Source organism: Ascaphus truei, chromosome 11 (assembly GCF_040206685.1).
Source record: "Ascaphus truei isolate aAscTru1 chromosome 11, aAscTru1.hap1, whole genome shotgun sequence".
Lineage (NCBI taxonomy): Eukaryota > Metazoa > Chordata > Amphibia > Anura > Ascaphidae > Ascaphus > Ascaphus truei.
This window is the reverse complement of record NC_134493.1, coordinates 7,731,733-7,756,679: the sequence shown is the minus strand read 5'-3', so window position 1 is coordinate 7,756,679 and position 24,947 is coordinate 7,731,733. Positions and strand designations below refer to the sequence as shown.

At 42.3% G+C, this 24,947-nt stretch overlaps 1 protein-coding gene across 1 annotated transcript; it reads left to right on the top strand.

Annotated features, from left to right (window-relative positions):
• Nucleotides 1–1,208: 1,208 nt before the first annotated feature.
• On the top strand, nucleotides 1,209–23,649 carry LOC142463650 (uncharacterized). The gene is made up of 3 exons (XM_075566615.1): nucleotides 1,209–1,281; nucleotides 1,645–2,111; nucleotides 23,542–23,649. The coding sequence occupies exons 1-3, from the start codon at nucleotides 1,233–1,235 to the stop codon at nucleotides 23,647–23,649; spliced, it is 624 nt and encodes a 207-aa protein (XP_075422730.1). The 5' UTR covers nucleotides 1,209–1,232.
• The last annotated feature ends 1,298 nt before the right edge of the window (nucleotides 23,650–24,947 follow it).

The window sequence follows — 24,947 nt, the reverse complement described above, 5'->3', positions numbered from 1 at the left end:
GCACGTGCCATTGCGTGCTCATTTACATGTGAATTCCCAAAATGCATAGCTGCAGTGGAAGCAATTGATGGTGGGCGAAGATGGGGAACAACAGGGTAGTACACGTGTAACACATGTTCATGAGAAATTATTAGTAGCTACAGGTACAGAACAGAAATATGTATCATATTATTGTGTATTTTATTGATTTTACTCCGACAAACATGACATTACTGCCTATTTTAAGCATGCATCAAAGAAATTGCATGTAACGGCCTACAAACATCACTGGCACTAACACATCTATAGTTGCTTATGAAAAGGTCCATTTTTGCTTTATGTCATATACAGACAGCATAATGAGGCACACGTATCATATGTTATGTCATTGTTTTCATAACTTAAACACTGCAGATGACTACTTAGCTCATCTACCATTGTGTTAAAGCAGCTGCAATTAATATCTCATCACAGCATACACTTCAACAGAGGGGGTGGGGTTCAGCACACACACTAATTACAGCCTCATTTCACGGTCAACTTAGTTCACACCATTTGCACCTGTTTCAAGTCATTGAAAGGTGTGGCTGATTAGGCTTTTTGGGGAAGGGAATACCTTTCTTACAACCTGAATAGCACAACTGAAGTTAATCACACTCATTGGAAAGCTTAACTCTAGCTACTAAATGCCCCAACAACTCATTACTTATCAAAGCGTACGTCACACATTAGTTCACTCATATCTATAGTTGAACTACTATGAAAGACACATTATCACACACTGCATGTGTTGTCTTGTTGAGTCACAGCCACATTCAGGTGTGCCACATCTTCGATTAATGTACCACACATATCCTCTACCAAAAACAACACTTTTTGCAATATGACCACCTTCATGATAACCATTGTGAATGGTCATCTCATGATAGTTATGTACATTATGATACTGATATCACTACACAACATATGATTTTTATGTACTCATTTAATCTATTTATCCTCACGCATTACTGCAGAAACATAGTATGTTGTATGTTAGGGAACTCAAAAATTCTAAGTACACAGGCATGTACAGTGTTATTACAACTATTTATGTTCACTTTCACACACATTTTCGGTTAAGGAACTGATGTTGTTAGTTAATCATAAATACAGAACATACAATAAGTGTTTGTTCAATATTTACACATGTAAATGTAAAACTTATGTTATTGTTATATATAGTTGCCCCTGGAGGACATGTGTCACCTGAGATGGAACAAGTGTCTTCACCTGGGTCAGCCAGCTCAACACTACTAGAAGGTGAGTGTATCATTTGCTGGCCATATAATATGTGCTCTTCTATATGTTATGTTGTCATGTGCATTATTTGTTTTGCACATCTTCTTTAAATAGGATTACTTAGTGTCAGTGAAAATTAAGTGTAAGGCAACATGTATTGTGTTAGTGATGTTAATTATCATGTAGGACTTCTGAGTTTAGAGCAACTTTTCATTCATTCATATTTCATACTGAGTCCAAACATTATTCGTAAGTCAAGGTAGTTTTTAATGAGGTTATAAAACGTATGCTAACATGTTAGGTGTTACTTAGGACACAGTACAATTACATAGTAACACAGCATACATTAACATGCCATTTAATAATGTGTACATTTCTTTTTAGAACATCATGGTGATGAGGATGATGAGTATGATGAGGATGACGCCACAGAAGAGACTGAAATACAATCATGTGACCATGAAGAGGTGCCAATAGAAACTGTTGTACCGCCAAATCGTCCATCAACTTCCACATACGATGCAATTGTAGCTTCAGAGGGAAAAATAGTGGACGCAGAAAATCGTCGCCATTCAGACATGATGACAGTGCTGGAAAGGATGATTGGACTGCAGGAAGAAACAGTATCACAATTGGCACATCTCCACAGAGTCTTCATTGAAGTGCCTAAAAGGTTGCAAAAAATCAACACCTCATTCGAAGCATTAGTTGTTCAGCAAACACAAGCTAATTACTGGAGAATGACTAATGTACCACAATTCAACACCTCCCAGCCAGGATCTGTTCATGCAGGTCAGTTTTCACCACATTCATCTGAGATTCATTCACCAGGCCCAAATGTTACCGGTCAAGTAGCAGACATTGCTGTGCAGGTTCCTGATGACATCCTACCGCTGCCATCTCTACAAATTCAGCAGCAGACACCTACAAAGGAGGCGACAAAAACAAAACAAGACACACATGAAACAGACCAACCATCACTTGTGCAGTGTCTACCAACTTGCTCACATGTGTCACTGGGCACAAGCCCTGTCCGTGAACAGTCACTACCCAAAAGCCCTGTAGGTGAGTCGCTGCCCAAAAGCCCTGTAGGTGAATCGCTGCCCAAAAGCCCTGTAGGTGAATCGCTGCCCAAAAGCCCTGTAGGTGAATCACTGCCCACAAGCCCTGTAGGTGAGTCACTGGCCACAAGCCCTGTAGGTGAATCACTGCCCACAAGCCCTGTAGGTGAGTCACTGGCCACAAGCCCTGTAGGTGAGTCACTGGCCACAAGCCCCGTAGGTGAACAGTCACTGGCCACAAGCCCTGCCCGTGAAGTGCCAGAGGCCACTCAAAGTGGCTCTGTTGTGCCTAAAGTTGGTGGCAAAAGAAAAAGGAAAATTCAAGAGACAACAAGCAGGCCTGTTACTCGCTCGCAAAAGGAACAAAAAAAATAAATGTTATAATTCAGAAAATATGTGTTTGGCCTTGTTTTGTTGACTTCAGATTATCTAATTACTATTGTATGTATGCTGAAGACTGTGTTGTTTCCAAACTTTCAACTATGTTCTTGTACACGTGAAGTTTTGGAAATGTTAACACTCATAATTAATTGTGTTATAAATATTTATGTTGTAATCGTCTGTTCAGTAATGGTCCACCAGGAGCCAGTTGCTAAGTTTAGAGAAGCTGCCATTGACTTTGCAGCAAAACATTGCATTTGGGTGTGTTAATTGATGTAAGAATTGCATATGCATATTAGTCACATGCAATTATTAAAACACCTAAGTAAGTGCAAACATCTTTCTTGTACGTGTACAGCAGGATTATGTGTAAATTATTACTTACCTTTGCCTTGCTTGGCCATTGTAATTTTGTCCTTTAATCAGTTGTGTGTTCGTTTCTATAACATCTCAGAATGTATAATAATATATACACACACACACACACACACACACTGAGTGAGTGTGAGTGTGAGTGTGTGAGTGTGTATATATATATATGTATATATATGTGTATATATATATGTATATATGTGTATATATGTGTATATATGTGTATATATATATGTATATATGTGTATATATATATATGTATATATGTGTATATGTGTATATATATATGTATATATGTATATATATATATGTATATATGTGTATATATATATGTATATATGTGTGTATATGTGTGTATATATATATATATATATATATATATATATATATATATATATATATATATATATATATATATATATAGTACTATATAAACTGGTATACACAAACTAATACACTTCATGCTTCCTTGTGAAAGCACACTATTTTAATAATACAGGCCTAATGTTTGAGAAATATCCTAAGTATGAGACTCTAACAGTATTGTGCTTAAACAAATGTTTATTACTTAATTCAATCATGTTTCTCACCATTTAAATAGGTTTCATACAAGGTATACTTAATGCCATCAATGTTGTGTGTACTCCTGCAATATAAAAAAAAAAAAAAAATATTATATATAAATATATATATATTTTTATAAGAGATATATTTATATATATATATATATATATATATATATATATATATATATATATATATATATATATATATATATATATATATATATATATATATATATACACACGTATTTAAACTCATGCAGACAGGGAGTTAACCAGACTTTCACATACACACAGAAATGTAAGCGGGGAAAAAACATTTCTTTTTGCAGGTGTGTTTTTACTGATATGCCTGGCTAAGAAATATTTTCACACACTGGTCTTTGTTAGTTTTCAAAAAAACACTATGTGAACGCATTCACAGTCTAGGGATGTTTTTCACAAACGAGATAAAAGAAGGAGAAATGTTTCTCCCACAGTCCCATATCACGAACCACAACTGTTAACCCAATTAGACAACCAAATCCAATTGGCGTTTGAAATAAGGAGTCAAAGTAGTTACTTTTGTTGACCTTGACAAGGAAAAACAGGAGTTTGTTAGCCATTCAGCACATTCATTTTGATGAGCAAATAACACAGACCTGCACACAGCTTTTGTGCTACTCAGACATGGCTGATGAATTCGTTAACAATATTAATCCCCTTTTAGGGTATAAGTACATGATCTGTGAAGCCATCTTGAACAGTCGCGGACAGAAAGCAAGCACACGCCAAATCGATGATTTCATTCGAGCAAAATATCCTTATTACCAAGACCGTAAGCATGCACGGAATTTTAATTCCTCAATAAGATTCACTTTATCAAGTAATGACTTTTTTGAACGTGACCAGGATAAGCTACAACACACCTATGGTTTCTGGAAGATTGCCCCGGAAAAACAATTTCTCCTGAAAGACGGCACTTATATTGTCGTGAAAGGCATATTTATTCCTAATGGCAATAGCAATGTATCCGCTACTACTGATCCGTTTGAATCGATACGTGCTGCAATATCTGCAGCCTCCATTCCTGAAACCCACATTGTACAAGAACAAAAGTACTATGATTATGTACCAAGCCTTTCAGCTGAAATTGCATTGGAATGGGAACCGGAAGAAATGAACCTACCTCCCGACCAATTATTTGAAGAAAGCAGTGGCGATTCCTATGAGCGCATCCTGGAGGAGATATGTGCCATACTGGATTCAGCGGTTGGGTTAAGCGTGGATGAAAATGGCTTGCATTTCTGGAGCGACCAGTTGCAGCCAGGCGAAGAGTTAATTCTAGAAGAATGGTAAATATAACAATCGTTATGCGTTGACTCTGCGTTTAAATTTTTTTTTTTTTTGTAACCACCATTTTCACTTTCAATGCGTGGATACAGCGTAACATTGCAGACTGCATAACATGTAGCGATCACAAACAAATTGTTTCCTAATACAATATAGTAGGACCTGAAAGAGTAGTACACATTGCTGACGGAATAAATATACGTACTTTCCTATCCCTTTAAACATATTAGCAACATTTTACCATTACTCTAACACATACCTGTTTTGTTATCATGCAACATCTACAACATTGAAAACCGGGTCCACCACGTATGACGTGGGACCCTTGTCATGGGCCAAGGCGTCCTTAAAAAGGATTAGTGATGTAAGTCCCGCCCCCAAGCGACGTGCGCGCCTCAAAGCCTATTGGCTGTCATGTTTTGTTATAGTAACGGTAACTGCAGTGTGTGATGCGTGCGGCTCAGTGTTTGTAGGCGTACCCTGGGCGTTAGCCGAATGTTAATTGAGTGGGAGGAGTGTTAGCGTGCGTTTCACGCTGGCTTAACATGACGTCACACGTATTGCATTTGCGCATTGTGTTATCGGCCGTGCTTTCTGTTCAAACACGTCTGTTTAAAAAGAATACAGATGTACTCGTTTAGAACGAATGTAGTTTCGTCTTCATTGTATTTGAAATAAAGATGTTATGTTTACTGGTATTTTCAACATGTATTGAACGCACAACGTACGCTTTGTTTTGCGCATGCGCTAACAGTTAGTGGAGCCAAGCGTGAAGTGCGTGCGCACACAAAGATGTGCGCGCACATCTTTCAGTATACAGGCAACGTTCACTTCTTATACATAGTTATGCCTGCTACAAATTTAAAGAAACATTACATACTGATGAACAGTTTTACTTCTAACATATAAGTGAGTGACGTGTGTATCTACACAATCATATAGAGCTGCGTAACGCGTTGTCACGGATGCATATCTAGTAAGGTGCCATCTTTGACCATCATGTGTTTGCTGTATTTCAGAGATGTCGGGGAAGATACAATCGGATCAATGTATGATTTCAGAAGAGTCTACCTTTATATGAGATGATTGTGAGGAGGAGCCACCGACTACTATACTACATATGGAACTAATTTTATATTGCTTGCAGCGCTTATTAACAAACAATTAAAAATGTGATACCCTTATGCCTATATTGCATAAGCACTTAATTAACATAATGATGTTGCAAAAGAGTGCCTCATGAATTTTTATTGAGTGTTCTTTAATGACTACTAACATTTTATGACATGGTGTGTTTTATATATAACAACCATTCCCACTCTGCTAACACATTTGTGTATTCTAATATGTAATGGAACGTATGACTGTCGAAACTATGTAACAATAATAATAATAATATGAGCATGTTCATGTATAGGGCTGCTAGTTGTACGCAGCGATTTACAGACACATGTTTCAGCCTGAGGTCCCTGGCCCGTGGAACGTACAAATGTTTTTTTGCCGCATGAGGCACAGGGAGATAAAGTGACTTGGCCAAGGTCACAAGGAGCCCACACCGGGAATTGAACCAGACTCCCCTGCTTCAAACTATCAGTGCCAGTGTGTGTCTTTACTCAGTGAGCCACTCCTTCTCCCAATGTAAAGGACACTTACAACCAAGTAGCCATTTATTTTTAAAATCTCTTGTTACATGGGTATGTAGATAAAATGGTTTGGGACTGTAGCAAATAATGTTACTGGCCAGATGTTATGGTCCCCTCCAATGCATGATGTTCTGAATATGACATCACCATCATGTTATGAAGTACGTTTCTGTGTATATTTCATTAACCTAACTAACTATAGTTTACTGTGTTTATTAATCGTTTAGAAATACATAGTATAGTCAATATGATGATATAAGCTACCATAATAAAGCTGGTGTTATCATTTGTCGGTGTTATACATGGATCCTACACCAATTGATAGAGACACAAACAGTTGTCTTAAAAAGTGTGTCTATGCTAGTGATGAATGTGCTCCCGTAAGTAAACAAATAAGTACAGTTATCCCCTTTTCTCCAACCACCTCTATATTACATTAATGGAAATTATAAGGAAACATACATAAAATGTGATGAAATGTGAGTAATCATTTTGTAATACAATGCACATGAAAGCTCAAGAGTAGCTAAATGCATATACATGATACAGAAAGTACATATATGTAACATTTGTGTTTAAACCAATATGTTGGGTTTTTAGTTCCAATAATTATAGGAAGATTGAGGTAGCCACATCTTATGAGAGATGTCAGCAAATATACATACCATGATCAGTCATACTGGAGATATACCTATAATGCAAAGGAACAATATATAAATTGCAAACATTGACATGCCATCTTCAGTACCGTAAACAACACAGCAAAGTGTGTATTTGGTGTTAAATGTACAACACCATGTATATTTCATGACATTCAAAATGTAAATCAGCCTGGTGTACACATCATATGGATGTACATGTTACACTGCACCAATAACATTGTATGTAAGCATACTAGAAGCATGAATGATTATGGGCATAATATGTGTTTTGTCTTAGCATAAGGAATAACACAATGCTACAATATTATTGCTTTGTTACCCAAGTTGTATTCACATACACACAACTAAAGTACAATTGAAGAGGGATTATATAACCTGTGCAACAATAACATACCGGTGCCACATCCCTTTGTGCACACAGCAGAGAAAAGAAAGGTGTGCAACCCATATTCATCTGTGTCCTAACAGAAGGTTATATAAAGAAACATTATTGTTAATATAACATAATTAAACTATAAAAGTAGTACTAGGAACATATGAGTTTGTACTTACAAGAAAAAAATGAATTGATGAGATTCTGTCGTGTCTGGCCACCACTGGCTGTTTGTTCATTTTCAGCAGCTACATGGGTGGGATGCTCGTCTACCAAAGCCTCAGCTAGGTCTGACTGTACATTGTGCCTGAGTGCAACATTGTGCAAAATGCAACAGGCAAGGATAATATCAGACACTTTTTGAGGCTTGTATAGAAGAGCCCCACCAGTTCTGTCCAGACACCTAAACCTGGTCTTGAGTAGGCCAAATGTCCTCTCTATAACAGATCTTGTAGATATATGGGCTGCATTGTACCTGTCCTCTGCTTCAGTTTGAGGGTTTAGCACCGGAGTCAAGAGCCACGGCCTAATTCCGTATCCTGAGTCACCTATAATGAATGGAGCACACATAAGCTGACATTAGTGATCAAATTGTACAATGCCAACATTCCTAAATCAACATGTGTTTTGTGTTAGAACATGTAAATATGTACTCACCCAGCAGCCAACCAGGTTCAAAATGTCCCTCTTCGAACGCATGGAAGACTGAAGAGTTCCTCAGGATAGAGGAATCGTGACTGGAACCAGGGAACTTGGGTACCACATGCATTATCCTCATCGTCGCATCACATACCACCTGTACATTGAGTGAATGGTAGTGCTTCCGATTGCGGTACACATGCTCACTCTGACTAGGTGCAATCAAAGCAACATGTGTGCAATCGATTGCACCCAGCACAGATGGTATCCCTGCTATATTATAAAAGCCAGTCCTGACTTCCAGCCACTCTGTCGCCTCTGTAGGAAAATGAATATAATTCCTAGCGCGTCTATTGAGTGCATAGAGAAACTGGGTCAAGGCCCGCGAGAATGTAGATTGCGAGACCCCGCCCACTATGCCCACAGTTGTCTGGTATGACGCGGAAGCAAGATAATGTAATGAGCACAGCATTTTAACAAGCCCAGGGACTGCACGACCTCTGGCTGTGAAAAAATCTAAATCCCCCCTTATCTCCTCATAAAGAGCTAAGATTGCTGCTGAACTCAAACGATAGCGACTTACAATCTCCTCCTCACTCATCCCATCTAACAGGGTTCTCTCCCTGTACAGACGCGGACGAGGCACAAGTTGTCTCCTCTGTCTTCTCCTCTGATCTCCTGTCCCTCTACCTGTCCCTCGGCCTGTCCCTCTCCCTGTCCCTGTCGTATCCGCGTCACTGTCACTGTCCCTCGGTGTGTCCCTACCTTGCCCTATATGATTCTCTTGATCATCAAGCATGTCATAGAAAAGAATGTTCCTGCGTCTCCTAAACATTCGCAACATTTTGAAATGAGTAGCTGTGAATGAGCAGGTAATGTGCGTCCTTTAAATAGGTATGTGATGATGTCAGGTGACATAGTAAAATGCAAGGTGTTACATTAACATAATAAAGTACTTCTGTGGCAAGCTGTGTGCACTTGTTGTTCTAAGTATTTGTTGTGTGTATTCTGCAGGGAATGATGATATTTGGCAATGATGTGACGTGAAGCTTTGTACAAAGATTGCTTGCAAATAAATAGTTGCATGTGCAATGCATGTAACACTTGTGAACGCAAGAGTCAGTCATGTAATGAGACAAAAAGGCTGAGATTGACGTGGGAAAAGTTTTGTGTAACATGTGTAATTATCCATGTTATTGTGACATGTTGGCAACAATGAATAGTCGTGTGCATATGCATGCATTTGTGTAAGGAGGATAGTTGGTATAGAATGAGTTTACAAGGTGTCCCAATGATGAATTACTGTACATGTGTGTATAAGTTAGGTTGAAGTGCTTGTAATGCAACGGTTACAATGTAAACATGCAATGTGATTGAGCGTCCAATAAGTGACGTCATGAAAATAGGGAGGACCCAAAAGTATATGTAAACATGAGAAGACAGATGTACATGAACGTTTAAAGATGCGTGTCACATTACAAGCATTGTGTAATGTAAAGGAAGATGAATATACTGTGTATGAGTGACATGTGTGACATGTGTGACATCATGTAAATAATTGTCGCTGAGTTGAGTAAAATGTGTGATATGATGTGAGGTTCTCCTTTAAGAGTGTAGTATAGTATTTTCCCTTGCCACATCATCACATGATGAGTAATGTGACCCGCAAATGCTGAAAACATGTAAAAGTCGAATGTTATGCAAATAAGACACGTCAGCTGTGACACAATGCAGGGAATGCCCCCACACTGTAATGCAAATCCCCCTTGTATTGTGAGCAATGAAACGTAAACAGTACTATACTGTTATACGTCCCCGCTCCATTGACTTCCATTGATGTACAGAAGATTTTTTTTTTCTAAGTGCCGTTCCGGCAGCCTTAGCGATCGTTCTCCCGTCCAAAATGCCAACTTTAGTTGGCGGGAGAAATCGGCCATAACATCTCAATTTCGTAGTGCCGATCAGCCCCGATAAGCTGTTTTTTTTTGTTGAATCCAGCCGATTTAAAAAAGTGGCGATCAGTGTCGAAAACAGGCTTATCGGCAGGCGACTGGCCATAACCAAATTATCGGCTCCGAAACCTGGCGATATGAAGCACTTATCGGCGCTTACTGAATCTCAAACCCAATTTTGGCTATAACATGGCCATATTTCCCTTATCAACGCTTACTGCATGAGGCCCTAAGTCTATTAAGACTATTTATTCTAAAAAGAACTATAGGATCCCATCCTTTATTAATTGTGACTCACAATTTGTCATATACTTTCTTACCTGTGGCTGTGGCCAAGGGTACGTGGGCCGCACTATACGCCCTGTTAAAAACAGAATCATGGAGCATATACGTTCCATTAAAAGAAAAGATTTAATGTTACCAGTTTCAAAACATTTTACTGACTGTCCTTCAGGAGGTCTATCAAATTTTCATTTTTCTGCTGTAGAACTGGTGTCCATGCCCATGAGAGGGGGTGATAGATTAAAGCTCCTCAACCAGCGGGAGATGTTTTGGATCCATTCTTTGGATACATTATCCCCTGCAGGAATTAATACAGAATGGGATCTAAAACATTTTTTATGAACATTTTGTATGAGTATTCTTGCTATGCTTCCGTCTCACGATGATAATAATGATTGTCTGTTTATTAAGTTTTTTATTATTGTCATTTTTTTCTGCTTTCTAGTGATCAAATAAGATATATATTTATTAATTAATTCAATTGTCCTACATTTTCTTTTGGCATCTATTCTTCTTTATTATTTATTATTTGTTTTCCTTTTTCTAACTATATATTTACTTTTTTCTAGAATAATATTGTGTTTTACATATGTCCTTTAAACCATATCTATTGTGTCTAGGAGTTTGATATGATATACCATTCATATGCCATCTTATGATATTAAAATTAACAAATCAATGGGTTAAATATACATTGAATATTCACTATAGATTTGGACATGTGTATGTTTATGTTTCCACAGTTGATATATATGTGTTATTGATATTTCTTTTGTATGTGATTGGTCTTTTTTATTAATTTTTTATCTGTTTATTCACTCTATGTGGATCCCTTCCCTCTGAGCATTATGCCCCTTTCCTGTGTTTCATTTCACAGGGAATTTGTGTCCTGGGGGTTAGTGTTTACCTGGACACAGGTGGGCGGTGCTTTTGAGGGTGTAGACCATATAAGAGTTTGATTAAGACCAGTGAAACTACTCTTTGATAAAGCGCACCATGCGAGAGGTTTCTCTTTTTAATTAGTTATGTCCCAATAAATAATTTGTTATTTTTTCTATTAGCCTCCAGTTCTCGTTTTTTCATAGTTGTGCTCCAAGTCTTTTCCTTCCTGCTTACTACGTACAGTCAAGCTGGTGGTTTTATTAAATCTACCAGTCTTAAACACTGGCATATTCTGCAAAATGATGATATATTATCTGAAAGTTGCTGTGTACCACCAATGGTGGCATTCAAAAGAGGGAGGAATCTGGCGGATAGCCTGATACATGCAGATAATGAGGGTAACTACAGAACTCCTCATCTTCTGGAGGGTGGCAGACCGGGTAACTTTAGATGCATGAGCTGCTCGGTCTGTAACAGTCTGACTACCGGTAGTCAATTCAGTCACCCCCACAGCGGGAGGATCATAAAAATCAAAAATAGAATCACATGTAGATCTGAATATGTAGTGTACGTAATAAAGGGTCCATGTGGTCTTCTTTATGTGGGTAAGACCATAAGAATGTTAAAGACAAGGTTCATTGACCATAAAAGTGTAATTCGAAAAGGTACGGATACCTCTATTCTTGTGCAACACTGTGTGGAACACAATCATAATGCAGCCTCTTTACGCATCATGGGTATTGAGTCAGTAGCACCTAGACAAGGCACTCCAGATAGGGAGACTTTCTTATTGAGACGTGAAGCATTCTGGTTACATGCTTTAAATACCAGCAACGGTATGGGTCTTAATGAGCAACAGGATTTAAAATGCTTCCTTAATAGAAGGTAATTTTTTGTCTTTCTACAGGCATATTTGATCTTGCACCATCCATGGGCTCTGCACTTACCTATTGGGAAGATTATCCTTTTTGTGTGTTTTTTCCCCTTCTTTTTTTCCCCTCCCTCCCTCCCCCTTCCCCTCCCTCCCCCTTCCCCCCCTCCCTCCCCCTTCCCTTCCCTCCCTTCCCCTTCCCCCCCCCCCACCCCCCGGCTGTGTGTACCCATTTCTGACTAGGTATAAACACTAGTTTATTCTAAATACCGATGTACTGCATATTCTTATGTGGCATTTCTCTGTAACTTTGCAGGATTATACTGATGTCATCAGCAGTATACAGGCACCTGTTTTTAATAGTATATTGCTGTATTAGTTTTGTGCACATATGCTTAATTAATATTTTGGTGTGTGGTTTATTTACACTTTCAGGGTGATTTATAGGAGTGTCTCAATCCTCCCTGCTCTGACACTGATCCCATGGCGACGGATACATCTTTGTCCAGCCCTGTGAGTACAGTCTTGATTGGTGCACGCCCCCCCCCTCTTCCCCCCCCTGGCGGCCGGGTCATGCTGACGTCATCATGGGGGAGTGTTCAGTCTGGGGAGAGGTGTGGCTGTGGCTGCAGTCCTCCAAGACAGCTCTATGCTGTATTGCCAGGGATTTAGACCTAGACGTCTGACGTCACTAGGGGGCGCCATATGGTAGCTCTGACGTCACTAGGGGGCGTCAACATCCTGGTTATGTGGCAGAGCGGGGAGGGGTGAGTATCAGGGGGTTGGTATATATTGTGACTGTTTTCGTGTGTTTGGCAGCCTTCACCTTGAGATAGGCAGTATTTGACTGCCGAAACGTTGGACTTTATGGCATATTAAACCTCCTTTGAGTAAGACCGTGTGCCGGCTTCTTCTTCTTTGTCCGGCTACAGGAAGGGTCAGGAGACAGGGAGGACAGAGGCAGGAGAAACCCATCTGGCTCCGGCCTTGCCTGTCCCTACGAATACAAACATACAACCCCTCACTCAATAACACAGCCCTAATCCCATGTAATAATCCTGGGTGTAAACAAAATAATGGTTTTATGAATATTGTAATGGTTTATTAGGGACCTAGGAGGTGGCCAGTGGGGCTGTTATGTGTATTTTTGTTTATTGTGGGTAGTGGGGTGGGTGAACGGGATATTGGCCCCAAGGATGGGTGTTTAGGCCTACCGGGTGGTGGGGTAGCGGGAGGGGTTAACCCCTTCATTACCTTAGCGGTATTAACCGCGAAGTTAAAGAAGAGGTTAAGTCATCCCGCAACCCCCTGGCAAGGCCTAAACACCCACCCAGGGCCAAATACCACCTTCACCCACCCCCGCTACCCACAATAAGCCTGGCACGGGTGTATAACCCCTTCATTGCCTTGGCGGTAATGAAGTTGCCTGTAAATTCATTTTTTATGCATCGGATTCATGCCGGGGGTCTCTGGTGCTGATATTAATGGATATCAGCTCTGGAACACATGCATTTTATTTTCATCACAGCTTCACCCCACCTTCTTGCCAACTTTTGTGGCGGGACAATTTGGAGAAGAAAGAGCAATTTTAAAGTGGCGATCAGCCGCAATAAGCTGATCAGGGCTTATAGAATTGAGCGTGTTTGAAAAACTGGCGATCAGTGCTGAAAAGTGACTTATCACCGCGCGTCTGCCGATTTTATTTATTTATTTATTTATTTTCCGGCAAAAAAACACAGTTATTTTTGCTCTAATCGCCAACTTCTCTGGGCTTACTGAATCACTGTAGGCTTTTTTGGCGATAAGCTGGTGATAAGTGGCTTATCGCTGCTTACTGCTTGAGGGCCTTAGGGAGGATTTGTTCCTGTAAAGTACACCTAGTTTGGCATAGGATTTGGATGTCAGGGTATCAATGTGCAACCCAAATGTTAAATGGGAGTTGAACTATATGCCCAGATATTTCAAACAAGTAACAGGGGCTAGGATGGTATTAGAGCTGGTTTTTATCTGAAGCTCTGTCATTGGCAGATTTAGCAATTTAGCTCTGGTCCCAAATACCATTGTTACAGTCTTGTCAGTGTTTAAAATCAGTTTGTTTTGGGAAATCCAGTTTCAAGTCTCAAAAAATCAGATTGAAGTACGTGTTCAAGGTCAGAGAGGCGAGGGCTGCGTGCATATAGGATAAGATCTAAGGCCTCTCACAATAACCCGTTAGGAATATTATTTTCTCATCTATCTGACATAAGTATAAAATATACTCTACCAAGACCCCTAATACAGAGTTACCCACCTTATACGGGAGCAGCTGCCAGACGAGTACAGTAAATGTATCTTATTTCTTTTACCACTGGAGGGCAGCGTGGAGTTACAAGGAGTGGCGCCCGTAAGGACGACGTGCCAGTTAGGCGGAAGGAGACGCGCACACACTTTTATGTGAAACGGATATATTTGGGGAGGGATTTTGTAGTCTGAGTGAGAAAAATGATATTTTGTCACAATGGAGAAATGGAAAAATTAACCATTTAAATATGCACAGATTTTATCCCAATTTTGGAAGTTAGGGATGTTGCCTAAAAGTCTGAGAATGCATAAAGTGCCACCCATGGGCTTTAATGAAGCAGCATTTGTTGGATAAAGGGAACAGCATTCTGTATAAAGGTATTTTGGGCTCGATATAAATAATTGAAGCCAAAAACTAATATTAAGTAAATTGAGAATGGAAAAATATCCAACACAAACGTACAGAATGTGATATTCTGAGAGATATTACAGATGTTATCAAATCCCACAATGAATATATAGAAAATGTCTGTATAAAATGAGTCAAACAAGAATATGCCAATAAAACGTTTAATTGGGAGATACAGGGGCCACAATTCAGGTCAGTTAGCTGGAAGAAGGGAAGCCGGTCAGCCAGAAGAGCAGGTCAGCCGGTCAGCCAGAAGAGCAGGTTAGTCGGTCAGCCGGTCAGCTCTGAGATCAGCATTACTTATATCTCCTAAACGTTGTCCCCTGCATGTAATGCTGCAGAACAGCCTGCACTGCATATACTGTACATGAGATACCTAACCCTTTCTTTTCGCTCGACTCTAATCTGAATGATTTGCTAATTGGTTTGTAATTAGAGAGATATTTGTAGCAGAATCCCATGTATGTTCTTTTTACCTTTTTAGATACCGTTTTGTGTAATAAAAGATATGAGATCAGAGGGGCTTCCTGTTTGCACTCGTGTTTTGGCAGAAGTGTATATGTGACCCTATAAATCTCCCTCACACCCGGCTTGGCAGTGTGACACTAGTGCAGCGACCTGGGAAAGAATCACTGAGCTGTTAGCAATAGATACAACGGATAGAAAAGACACTACACATAGGTTGGATTAAAGAGAGTATTTTATTGAAATAATGAATCTCTCTGCTGGTAGGGGCCTGCAGCACATTGCAGAGCAATATAGTAACACGCAGAGCAATGCACTGCAGGCCCCTCTGGCAGCAAAGGAGTGAAGACCAATGCAGGGTGTATAAAGATCTCACTGATAAGTCATGCACAAAGGGCAGTTTGTTGCTGTGATCCAGAGGAAGGCGAAACATAACCCCTGCTGTGCAATGGGGGAAAAAAATTCCTTCCTGACCCCATTAAATGGCGATCGGATGGTCCCTGGATCACTGCGCAGTGAGATCAGATGGAGCAGCACAGATCAGCGTTGTTATACACAGGGGCACACTCAGTATATAGAGATGCGGGTGATGGGGCCCTTGTGCCCCTGTGTATAACTCACCTGCTCCCCCATCCCCCTGCATATCTATCCCATTCACCCCTTTTCCTCCCGCATACCTCGCAGGGCAGGCCGGCCATTAGGCGGTCGCCTAGCGCGCAGAGGTCCTAGGGGCGCGTTAATAATCATTATTATTTTTTCCTCTTATTATTTCTAATTTATTTATCTTTTTTTGAAATTATTATTCTTTGTTTTATCCAGTATTTTGGCGCCTTTTGTTTTTATTTTGCGTCGCGCTGGGGTGTGGTCGCACCCCCTGCAGCCCCGATAGCTACGCCACTGTTTATTTTATTATTTTATTTATCTTATTATTTTTTATACAACTGGGGCACAAATGTTAAGTTTCGCCTCGGGCGCATGAAACCCGTGCTCCGGCCCTGCTCCTTGTTCTCTCTCTCACCCTCTCACGCCCAATATCCCTATCTCCCTCTAGTACCTGCCCCTCCCGCAGCCTTCCTGATCTTATCTGCCTCTCCTGCGGTCAAACCAACTTCTCAGGGCCCCTAGAATACCCCTGTATCTACGCCCTGGCTCCTCTGCTACCTGCTCCTGGCTTCTTCTCCGCCTTAAAAAGGTGAAGCAGCAGATCTGTCCGCACCTCTCGTATTCTCCTACCTGCTCCCGGGGTCTCCTCCTCCGCCTAAAAAAGGTGAAGCAGCAGATCCGGCCACACCTGTCGTATGCTCCTTGGTCATCGTACACCACGTCTGCCTCATCGGCCTTCTTGTAGCCCACCTCATTGTTCCACTTGACGCCCGCTTTGTCGTATGCCTCATCGTCCGCCTCGTAGCCCGCCTCGTCGTCTGGTGGCACAAAGGGCACCACCTTCATGCGTGTCCTGACCTGCAGGAGACATGAAGTGTTTGTAACCAGGGACAGTGATACTCTGTATCGCAAGAGCTCCTGTGCCACTTATACCCCCTCCGCAATACCACATTATACTGCCCTCCACAGGGCAAATACCCGTTATACCCACCTCCCCAGGCCCAGTACCCAGTTATACAACCCTTCCAAGGCCCAGTTCCCTGTTATACACCCCTCCCAAGGCCCAGTACCCTGTTAAACGCCCCTCCCCAGGCCCAGTACCCTGTTATACACCCCTCCCAAGGCCCAGTATCCTGTTTTACACCCCTCCCAAGGCCCAGTATCCTGTTATACACCCCTCCCAAGGCCCAGTACCCAGTTATACAACCCTCCCAAGGCCCAGTACCCTGCTATACGCCCCTCCCCAGGCCCAGTACCCGTTATACCCAACTCACCAGGCCCAGTAGCCGTTATACCCACCTAACCAGGCCCAGTACCCATTATATACCCCTCCCCAGAAGGTCATGTTTCTACTGTATTTATCAAAAATACATTGAGTTACCTCTGGTTTCCAAGCATGTCCTGGGGGAGTTATCACAAAGGCACTGAAACGTCGCTGAGTTTGGTGAGTAACTCCCTTAACCTCGCAGCAGTTGAATTCCCCATTAGGCGCTTAATGCGTTAAAAACAAGCGTTGCTATTTCTTTGCATGAAGTTGCAGGTAATGGGAAGAGTTACACAGTGACATTCTATTTCATCACTCACCTTCTTCACTCGAAACCTTATCGGTCTTAGCGGTATTGTTCTCAGTGTTATTTCCTCCTTCACATCGGATATCCATATCCATTCTTCGCCTCTGATCTGCATGCAAGACAATGCTTTAAGACAGGGTTGCGCAACCTTTTTCCCTGCTCCCCCCTCCACCCTCCCCACCTTGTCTCCGACGTTCTGATGTAACGACGTCATGTGATATCACGTTGCTATGGCAATGCCACATCATGTGACGCCACGCTGCTGTCGCCAGAAGCCGCCGGAGACAAGGAAAGGGAACTTACAGAGGCCTTGTGTGCGATTTCCGGCATTTAATTTAAATGCTGTGGGGAAGAGCGAGGGGCCACTGTAAGCGCCGAGCCCCTCCTCCCCAAGAAAATGTCGCACCCCTCGATTTGCACACCCATGCTTTAAGAGATATTCTGGGACCCTCCAACTCCTCCATCGGACCCTTCCTCATATTGACTGACCCTGCAGGGCTCTGCACTGACTTGCACTGACCTGCTATGATGCCTCTCAAAATACCATGCTAACTCATTCTGAAGGATTGGAGGTATGTGCCTAAAGGAGGCACCAAAAGATCCCTTTTGAAAGGCGCACAGCAAAACCTTATAGTATAATATGGTCAGGGGTGAATAAATGTGTGCATAAAAATAAAAAAGTTTTATTAAATGTCTTTATTAAAAATCTTTATACAAATGGTATTGTGTGGTGTAATGTGTATAACATAGATAAAATAGACTAGGAGAGTCTATAGTACTACTCAGGTACCCTAGTAGCTACCAATGATGAACAATGCTATATATTTACTACTGGCAGTTGATAACTGAAATTTCTGCAGAGTTGTGCTATTTTTATTTTTTGCAGGATTATTTGCTGCGCATATAGCGCAGTGTATTGATCAACACTATGTACATTGGAGCAAAAATAGTCAGGTAAGGTGTAAAACACTACGGAGGAAATTCAAAGTTTTACTTATAAACTTGGAGCAAATACACTGATACAAAGAGGAAAACAGTTAGTGTAGCAGTCTTAGTCAATGCTTCATATCAGTGTTGCTGTTTTAAATGTTTTCCTCTTAGCACATGTAGTGACTGCCAGATATAGTTATAATGGATTGGATATCCAGCTCCAAAGGGTTAAGTGCTGGGTCTTAGGCAGGAGAGGTGTGTATGCTTCCTCAAAATATAGTGGGATTCTGCACTGAAAACGGGTCAGGTTTTCGCTATAGGTATGTACAGTGTAGGGTATTTCCAATACCATTTGTATAAAGATTTTTAATAAAGACATTTAATAAAACTTTTTTATTTTTATGCACACATTTATTCACCCCTGACCATATTATACTATAAGGTTTTGCTGTGCGCCTTTCAAAAGGGATCTTTTGGTGCCTCCTTTAGGCACATACCTCCAATCCTATATGTACACTCCCTTGGCAGCACGCTAATACCACCTAGGGGTTTTTTTTGAGCGAGGTTTTTCTCCACAGTAATTAACTCATTCTGAACATACGTGTCCTTTCTACATGTTACTCAGCTTGTATGGGCCACAGACAGCTTTCCCGGGGTCCAGGACTAGTTTCCACCGGGGACACTCACCCATGGGTCGGCGACCTTGCGAGAACCCACCCCCCCAACCTGTTTTCTCTTGCACTGCCATAGGCTACAACATTTCGGCCTGCTGGCCTTTCTCAGGTAAAGTGGCTAAACACACTAAAGCCAGTAAAATAAAGGCCAGGAGCCAAAACATTGTAGTCTGTGGCACAATAAATTATCTTTTTTTATTCAAATCCGTGTGCCCTTTTCCATCAATCATATTGTATACATTGGACGAAATGCCGGTCTTCCCTGAGACGAAGGGGCACCGGTAAAAGTATCACTACTTATTGTTTTTTTTTGGTGTGCAGCAAATCCCCATCATTTTTGCGTTCTCTTGCTCTGCCCCAATCTGACACACCACCTTGCTCTCTCACCCCCCTCTTACACTCCCCCATCACCCTTTCCTTACCCAAAGGTTGTCCTTTAATCAGATCTTACCCAAATTGTCTCCATCTCCCTTGGAAATGTTCTGTCTTTAAGCTGTGCGGCTCCTCTTGATCCGAACTTTCTTAGCTGACCCCTTTAGGTTTCGGCTCCGAGGGTCTAAAAAATAAGCGACTCCGAAAAGATGTGAAATATGTGCACGGGTCCTAATGGGGCACTGAGGGGGAGACTTAAATACTAGTTAATATAATCTATTTAACTAACAAATATAACTTATTAAACTAAGAAATATAACTTATTAAACTAAGAAATATAATCTATTCAACTAAATAAATATCTATTAAACTAAATAAATATTCAACTAAATAAATATTATCTATTTAGAAACAATACAATAAAAAGCTGGAGAAATGATACGTCAACCAAGCCACAGATTTGATGCCAATGAGCGTTGAACTCCTTGCAGATCCACCGTCAGCTGGTTGTGGCAGAAAGTGGTGACATGCAGTAGAACAGAGTGGATGAGCTGTAACCACGGCAGTCATGTCAGAAATCAACACAATATTTTTTGAAATTTAGAATGAGAATGTTCAGTATGTCACATTCTGGGCTCAGACCGAGCCCTGTCACATGTTAGCAGCTTGTGATAATAGAAGATATCCATATACTGGGATGTGATAAGAGACGGTATGGTCATTTTATACTGGGTCCCATAACCTGCTTTATATAAAGTATCATTTTACACTAGTAGAGATGTTACATTTTGAAAAATAGCGCTTCTGGCGACAATGTTCATTTTCTCTACAAATGATAAATGAAAAAGTTGGATAAAATGTTATATGTGTGTGTGTGTGCGCGCGCGCAATATATATATATTAGTTAGCCGAGCTTCAATAATCAAAAAATAAATAGATGATACCGTTCTGTGGCTAACGAAATGCTTTTATTTGTGCGAGCTTTCGAGATACACTGATCTCTTCTTCCGGCGATGTTACAATGAATAAAGCAAGCAAAAGGTATACTTAAAAACAGTGTCTCTTGGAATGTTATCTGTGCTGGTCCTTCCCCCAGTGAGGATGTGTTTTATGGCTAGAGGTGTCAAAGGGTTCCTGAAAGCAAGTGATGAAAGAGTGTGTATGTGTATCAGTGTGAATGAAAATGAATGGAGAGCCCACAGTATATACAGTGCTTTAAAAAAGGTGTGTGTGGCGTGGGAGTGGATACAAATGGTGTGGGTGGGTGTGGAAATGTGAGAGTTTGTAGCACAACTAAAAGTGTGTGTGGATACTTTGTGGTCCCTATTGGTGTATACGGATGGAAAAACAGTATTTGTATGTGTAAGAGACAGCTGTGTGTGCATACATATAGCACAGTATGTTAAATTACGCCGTGGGGTCATGTGACGTCACCCTCGTCAAATGCCGCTGCAGGTCACGTGACGCCGCATCAAGGTAAGGGGGGGGGGGGCGCGAGCACCAGCAGAGGGAAGGCAGGGGGGCGAGCTGCAAAAGTTTGTGCTCCCCTGGTATAACCAATAAATAATATAGCTGATATAGCAATTTGATTGTGGCTAGAGAGAGATTATAATGACAGTGAGATTTAGTGGCCAGAATTAATAACAGTGCAATTACTAAAAAGTAGCTGTAATAAAATAATAATAAACACTATGCCTAAACACAATAAAAGTCCAGAAACCTATCTCTAATAGCTATGTTATAACTCAGTCATAAAAGGATCCAGTTCGGCCATCCTCTGGAGCCCGGGCAGCTCTCTTCGGGGAAACAACCACCTCCTCGATAGATATCTAAACAAAAAAAAGAAGTGAAAGCGCCCGCTCCATGTGTAAATTCGGTTTAACAATTTCATTTCCTGGACAAGATAAAAATAACAAACTCACAAACGCCCGTTTGGTAAAAGCATTGTATGAGACAGGCTCGTGCTCCATGGCAATCCGGAGGTCCCTCCGCAGCTCCAGACTTTGGACGATGACCGGGAAACTCGATAGGCTGCGCCCCTCGCAGTGTGGTCCTCCGGCAATCTGTAGTATGCAGTTGTGATTCCACTCTGTAAATCCGGTGTCTCGTCTTGGTCGCATCAAGACGGATAGTGTGGCAATAGCAACGAGAAGAAAGTACTGAGGTGGGGTTGGATCCCCCTCGGTTATTTCTTGTTTTATTAATAAATAAATTACTATATTTTAATATCTGGAAATGCATTATGTGCATTTTTCTTCTTGTCTGCAAGTGCTTCAGATGCTGCATCTGAAAAAATGCCGGTGGATTGGGATGTGAGGTAGGGAAGTGACGTCCGCGCCGGAACGTTATTGCCACGCCTCAAAATATTCATTGCCACGCCCCTAAATCGCGCCCGCTGCATACCCTGCAAAGCCATAAAAAGCTCAGGCTTCAGCAAGTGTATTGCAGCGTGTGTGCGCCTTCCCCCCGTCTGAAATACTATAGACGCAGCCTTATCGACGCTTACTGAATAGGCCCCTGTGTCTCTCTCTCTCTGTGTCTCTGTCTCTCTCTGTGTGTCTCTGTGTCTCTGTGTGTGTCTCTGTGTCTCTGTGTCTCTGTCTCTCTCTGTGTGTCTCTGTGTCTCTCAAATCAAATCAGCTTTATTGGCATGTCAAAAGAACATTTCAGTATTGCCAAAGCGTGAGTAATAGGGGGTGTGGGACAATGATTACACGAATACTAGGGGTACGGTATAATGGTTATACAGTACATTACTTTTGTCTCTCTCTCTCTCTCTCTCTGTGTCTCTCTCTCTCTGTTTCTCTCTCTCCCTATGTCCCTCTCTCTGTCTCTCTCTCATTCTCTGTCTCTCTCTCTCTGTGTCTCTCTCTCTCATCCCTGTATGATAGGTATGTTCCAACTCTATTTTTTGCTCTTCTTTTCCGTTTGAGAGGAGGGAGTCCCTCACCTCTTCAGCCACACACCAGGAACGCTGGATTGCTTACAGACGTTCGGAGAGGCGGATACAGTCGTGGATTGCAGGCACTGATTTATCTGGTAAGTACCGCAAACATGCTTGAACAAGGGCCGTAGACATTTTATTTGATGGTTTAGATTACCATTGTCTGTGGTTGTTAGTTATTGGTATTAGAGTTTTTTGATGTTGTTACGAATCAAATACATTTTGAAGTAGTAATCCCCTCCGAACTGGGCATTCCTGGCCAATAATGCCCTGGCTGTAAGAGTTGAAGGGCCCAAGCAAAGCCCCCACCTCTATACACACTAACACTGCAGGGGCATCAGAGTGTCTTGTTGTCACGGCAACGGGGGGTGTCACGTGATGTAATTTGTTTAATAAATTATTTTTTAAGGTGTCCCGGTTTTTCATTTTCGAAATCTGGTCACCCTATTCATCAAGCAGAAAAAGTAAAGAAACAATTGTAGTTTTGCTAATGGACGTCATTTTGGCATATCATTAGCTTTGAGGATACCCAGTAATATGAAGAAAAATAACATCCATTCCCAATGTAGCCCCCCTTCCCTGGGCCAATCGCAGATCGGGCCCCCTCCTCTGTACTAGGGTCTGGCTACGTGTCTGAGTGTGGTGCATACCTGCTGGCAACAGGGGGGCCTGAGTCTCCCGCGATGGTATGGGGGATGACAGGATCAGGTTTCTGGGGTGAATAAAAGTGAACAGAAAGTGCGCAACTATTAAACAATACCACACACGTGAAGTGATAATACAGTGATATTAAAGGTATATTACGTGACCTAATATTCAGATTGGAGCGTCTGCAGCTGTGGTACCGGGGATGGCTCAGGGCACCTCCTAAAACGTTAGACAAAAACACAAAAGACACAGCGCACAACGCTCATAGTGCATTAAAGATATATTAAAACGACAAATAAATGGGGTAATTATTGTGCGTACATCAATAAAAATTCAGTTAGACATTTATGGGATATGTTACCCATCCACCAGCACTGCGACCCGGATCAGATGTTTTCAGCAGAGATCTTGCATCACACTGTGGACCGGATCAGCAGTCATCTGCTGTTACTGGAGTCCGTGGATAAGTCCCAGATTTAGAATGGGTAGATAAGGAGTCCTTTAAATGTCCCCGGTGAAGGTGAACAGTGTCCAGCCACAAGTGGCTCACTGGGGAACGGCCGTGTCCCGCGGTCCTCGCGACGGCTGGTCTCTCTCCTTCTCCCCACCTCACTGGCACTTCGGGGTGTGACGTCACTCCAACTCGCGTCGCGTCACGTCAGAGTTCTACTCCGGTGGCCGGATCAGTATATGTGGGGGCAGAGAGTCTAATAGAGCACTATCCTACGCGTTTCGAAACCGTAAGGTTTCTTCATCAGGGAATTCTGGGGTGAATGCCTCCATCTCATTTAATGGTGCAGCGCCTCCATCTCTGAGCCCCAGGAATACGGGTGGAATCCTTCCAGAGAGTCCCCCCCCCTCCATCACATGGGATTGGATGAATGATGATGCCCGGGGCGGGACTTAGAATGCCGGCCGGCCCGCAGGGGATTGGTTGCAGGCAGGTCAGAGGAAGCCGGGGGCGTGACTTATGCTTTGTGCAGAGCACACATGTCTTCCCGCTCCCGGCTCCTTTGTTCGCGGTGAGTGTCCCCCTTCTGTCCCGGGTCCCAGCCAGGGGGGGTAATAGGAGGTGGTAGCGGGGGTGCACCTACCTTTGTACCACCTTGTACCTTTGGCCCCAGCGCTCCCACCATTGCCCCGCCCGGCACTCCCACCAATTCCCCATCGGCGCTCCCACCTTTGCCCCACGGCGCTCCCACCTTTGCCCCCCGGCGCACCCACCTTTACCCCATCGGCGCTCCCACCTTTGCCCCCCGGCGCTCCCACCTTTGCCCTCCCCCCCGGCGCTCACAGCTTTGTCCCCCATCGCTCACAGCTTTGCCCCCCATCGCTCACAGCTTTGCCCCCCGGCGCTCACTTCCCCCCATCCCCTTGGTGTGGGAGATGGGCTCGGGGGCGGGCAGTGGTTGCTGCGCGGTCTCGGGCGGTGCAGGGGGAGGCGGGGTGTATCTGTGTGTGTGTGTGTGTATCAGTGTGTGTGTGTGTGTGTGTATCAGTGTGTGTGTGTGTGTGTGTATCAGTGTGTGTGTGTTTCAGTGTGTGTGTGTGTGTGTGTGTGTGTCAGTGTGTGTGTGTGTGTATCAGTGTGTGTGTGTGTGTGTGTGTGTGTGTGTGTGTGTGTGTGTGTGTGTGTGAGTGTGTGTGTGTGTGTGTGTGTGTGTGTGTGTGTGTGTGTGTGTGTGTGTGTGTGTGTGTGTGTGTGTGTGTGTGTGTGTGTGTGTGTGTGTGTGTGTGTGTGTGTAACAGGGGACTTATCCCTTTTAAGTAATGTGCCT

Bases quoted from the DNA above. Each gene is read 5' to 3' on its own strand.
- LOC142463650 (XM_075566615.1), top strand. From the start codon at position 1,233: ATGGAACAAGTGTCTTCACCTGGGTCAGCCAGCTCAACACTACTAGAA. The intron at 1,282-1,644 runs GTGAGTGTATCA...ATTTCTTTTTAG, and splicing joins CAGCTCAACACTACTAGAAG to AACATCATGGTGATGAGGAT. The intron at 2,112-23,541 runs GTAGCAGACATT...CCCATCCACCAG, and splicing joins GCCCAAATGTTACCGGTCAA to CACTGCGACCCGGATCAGAT.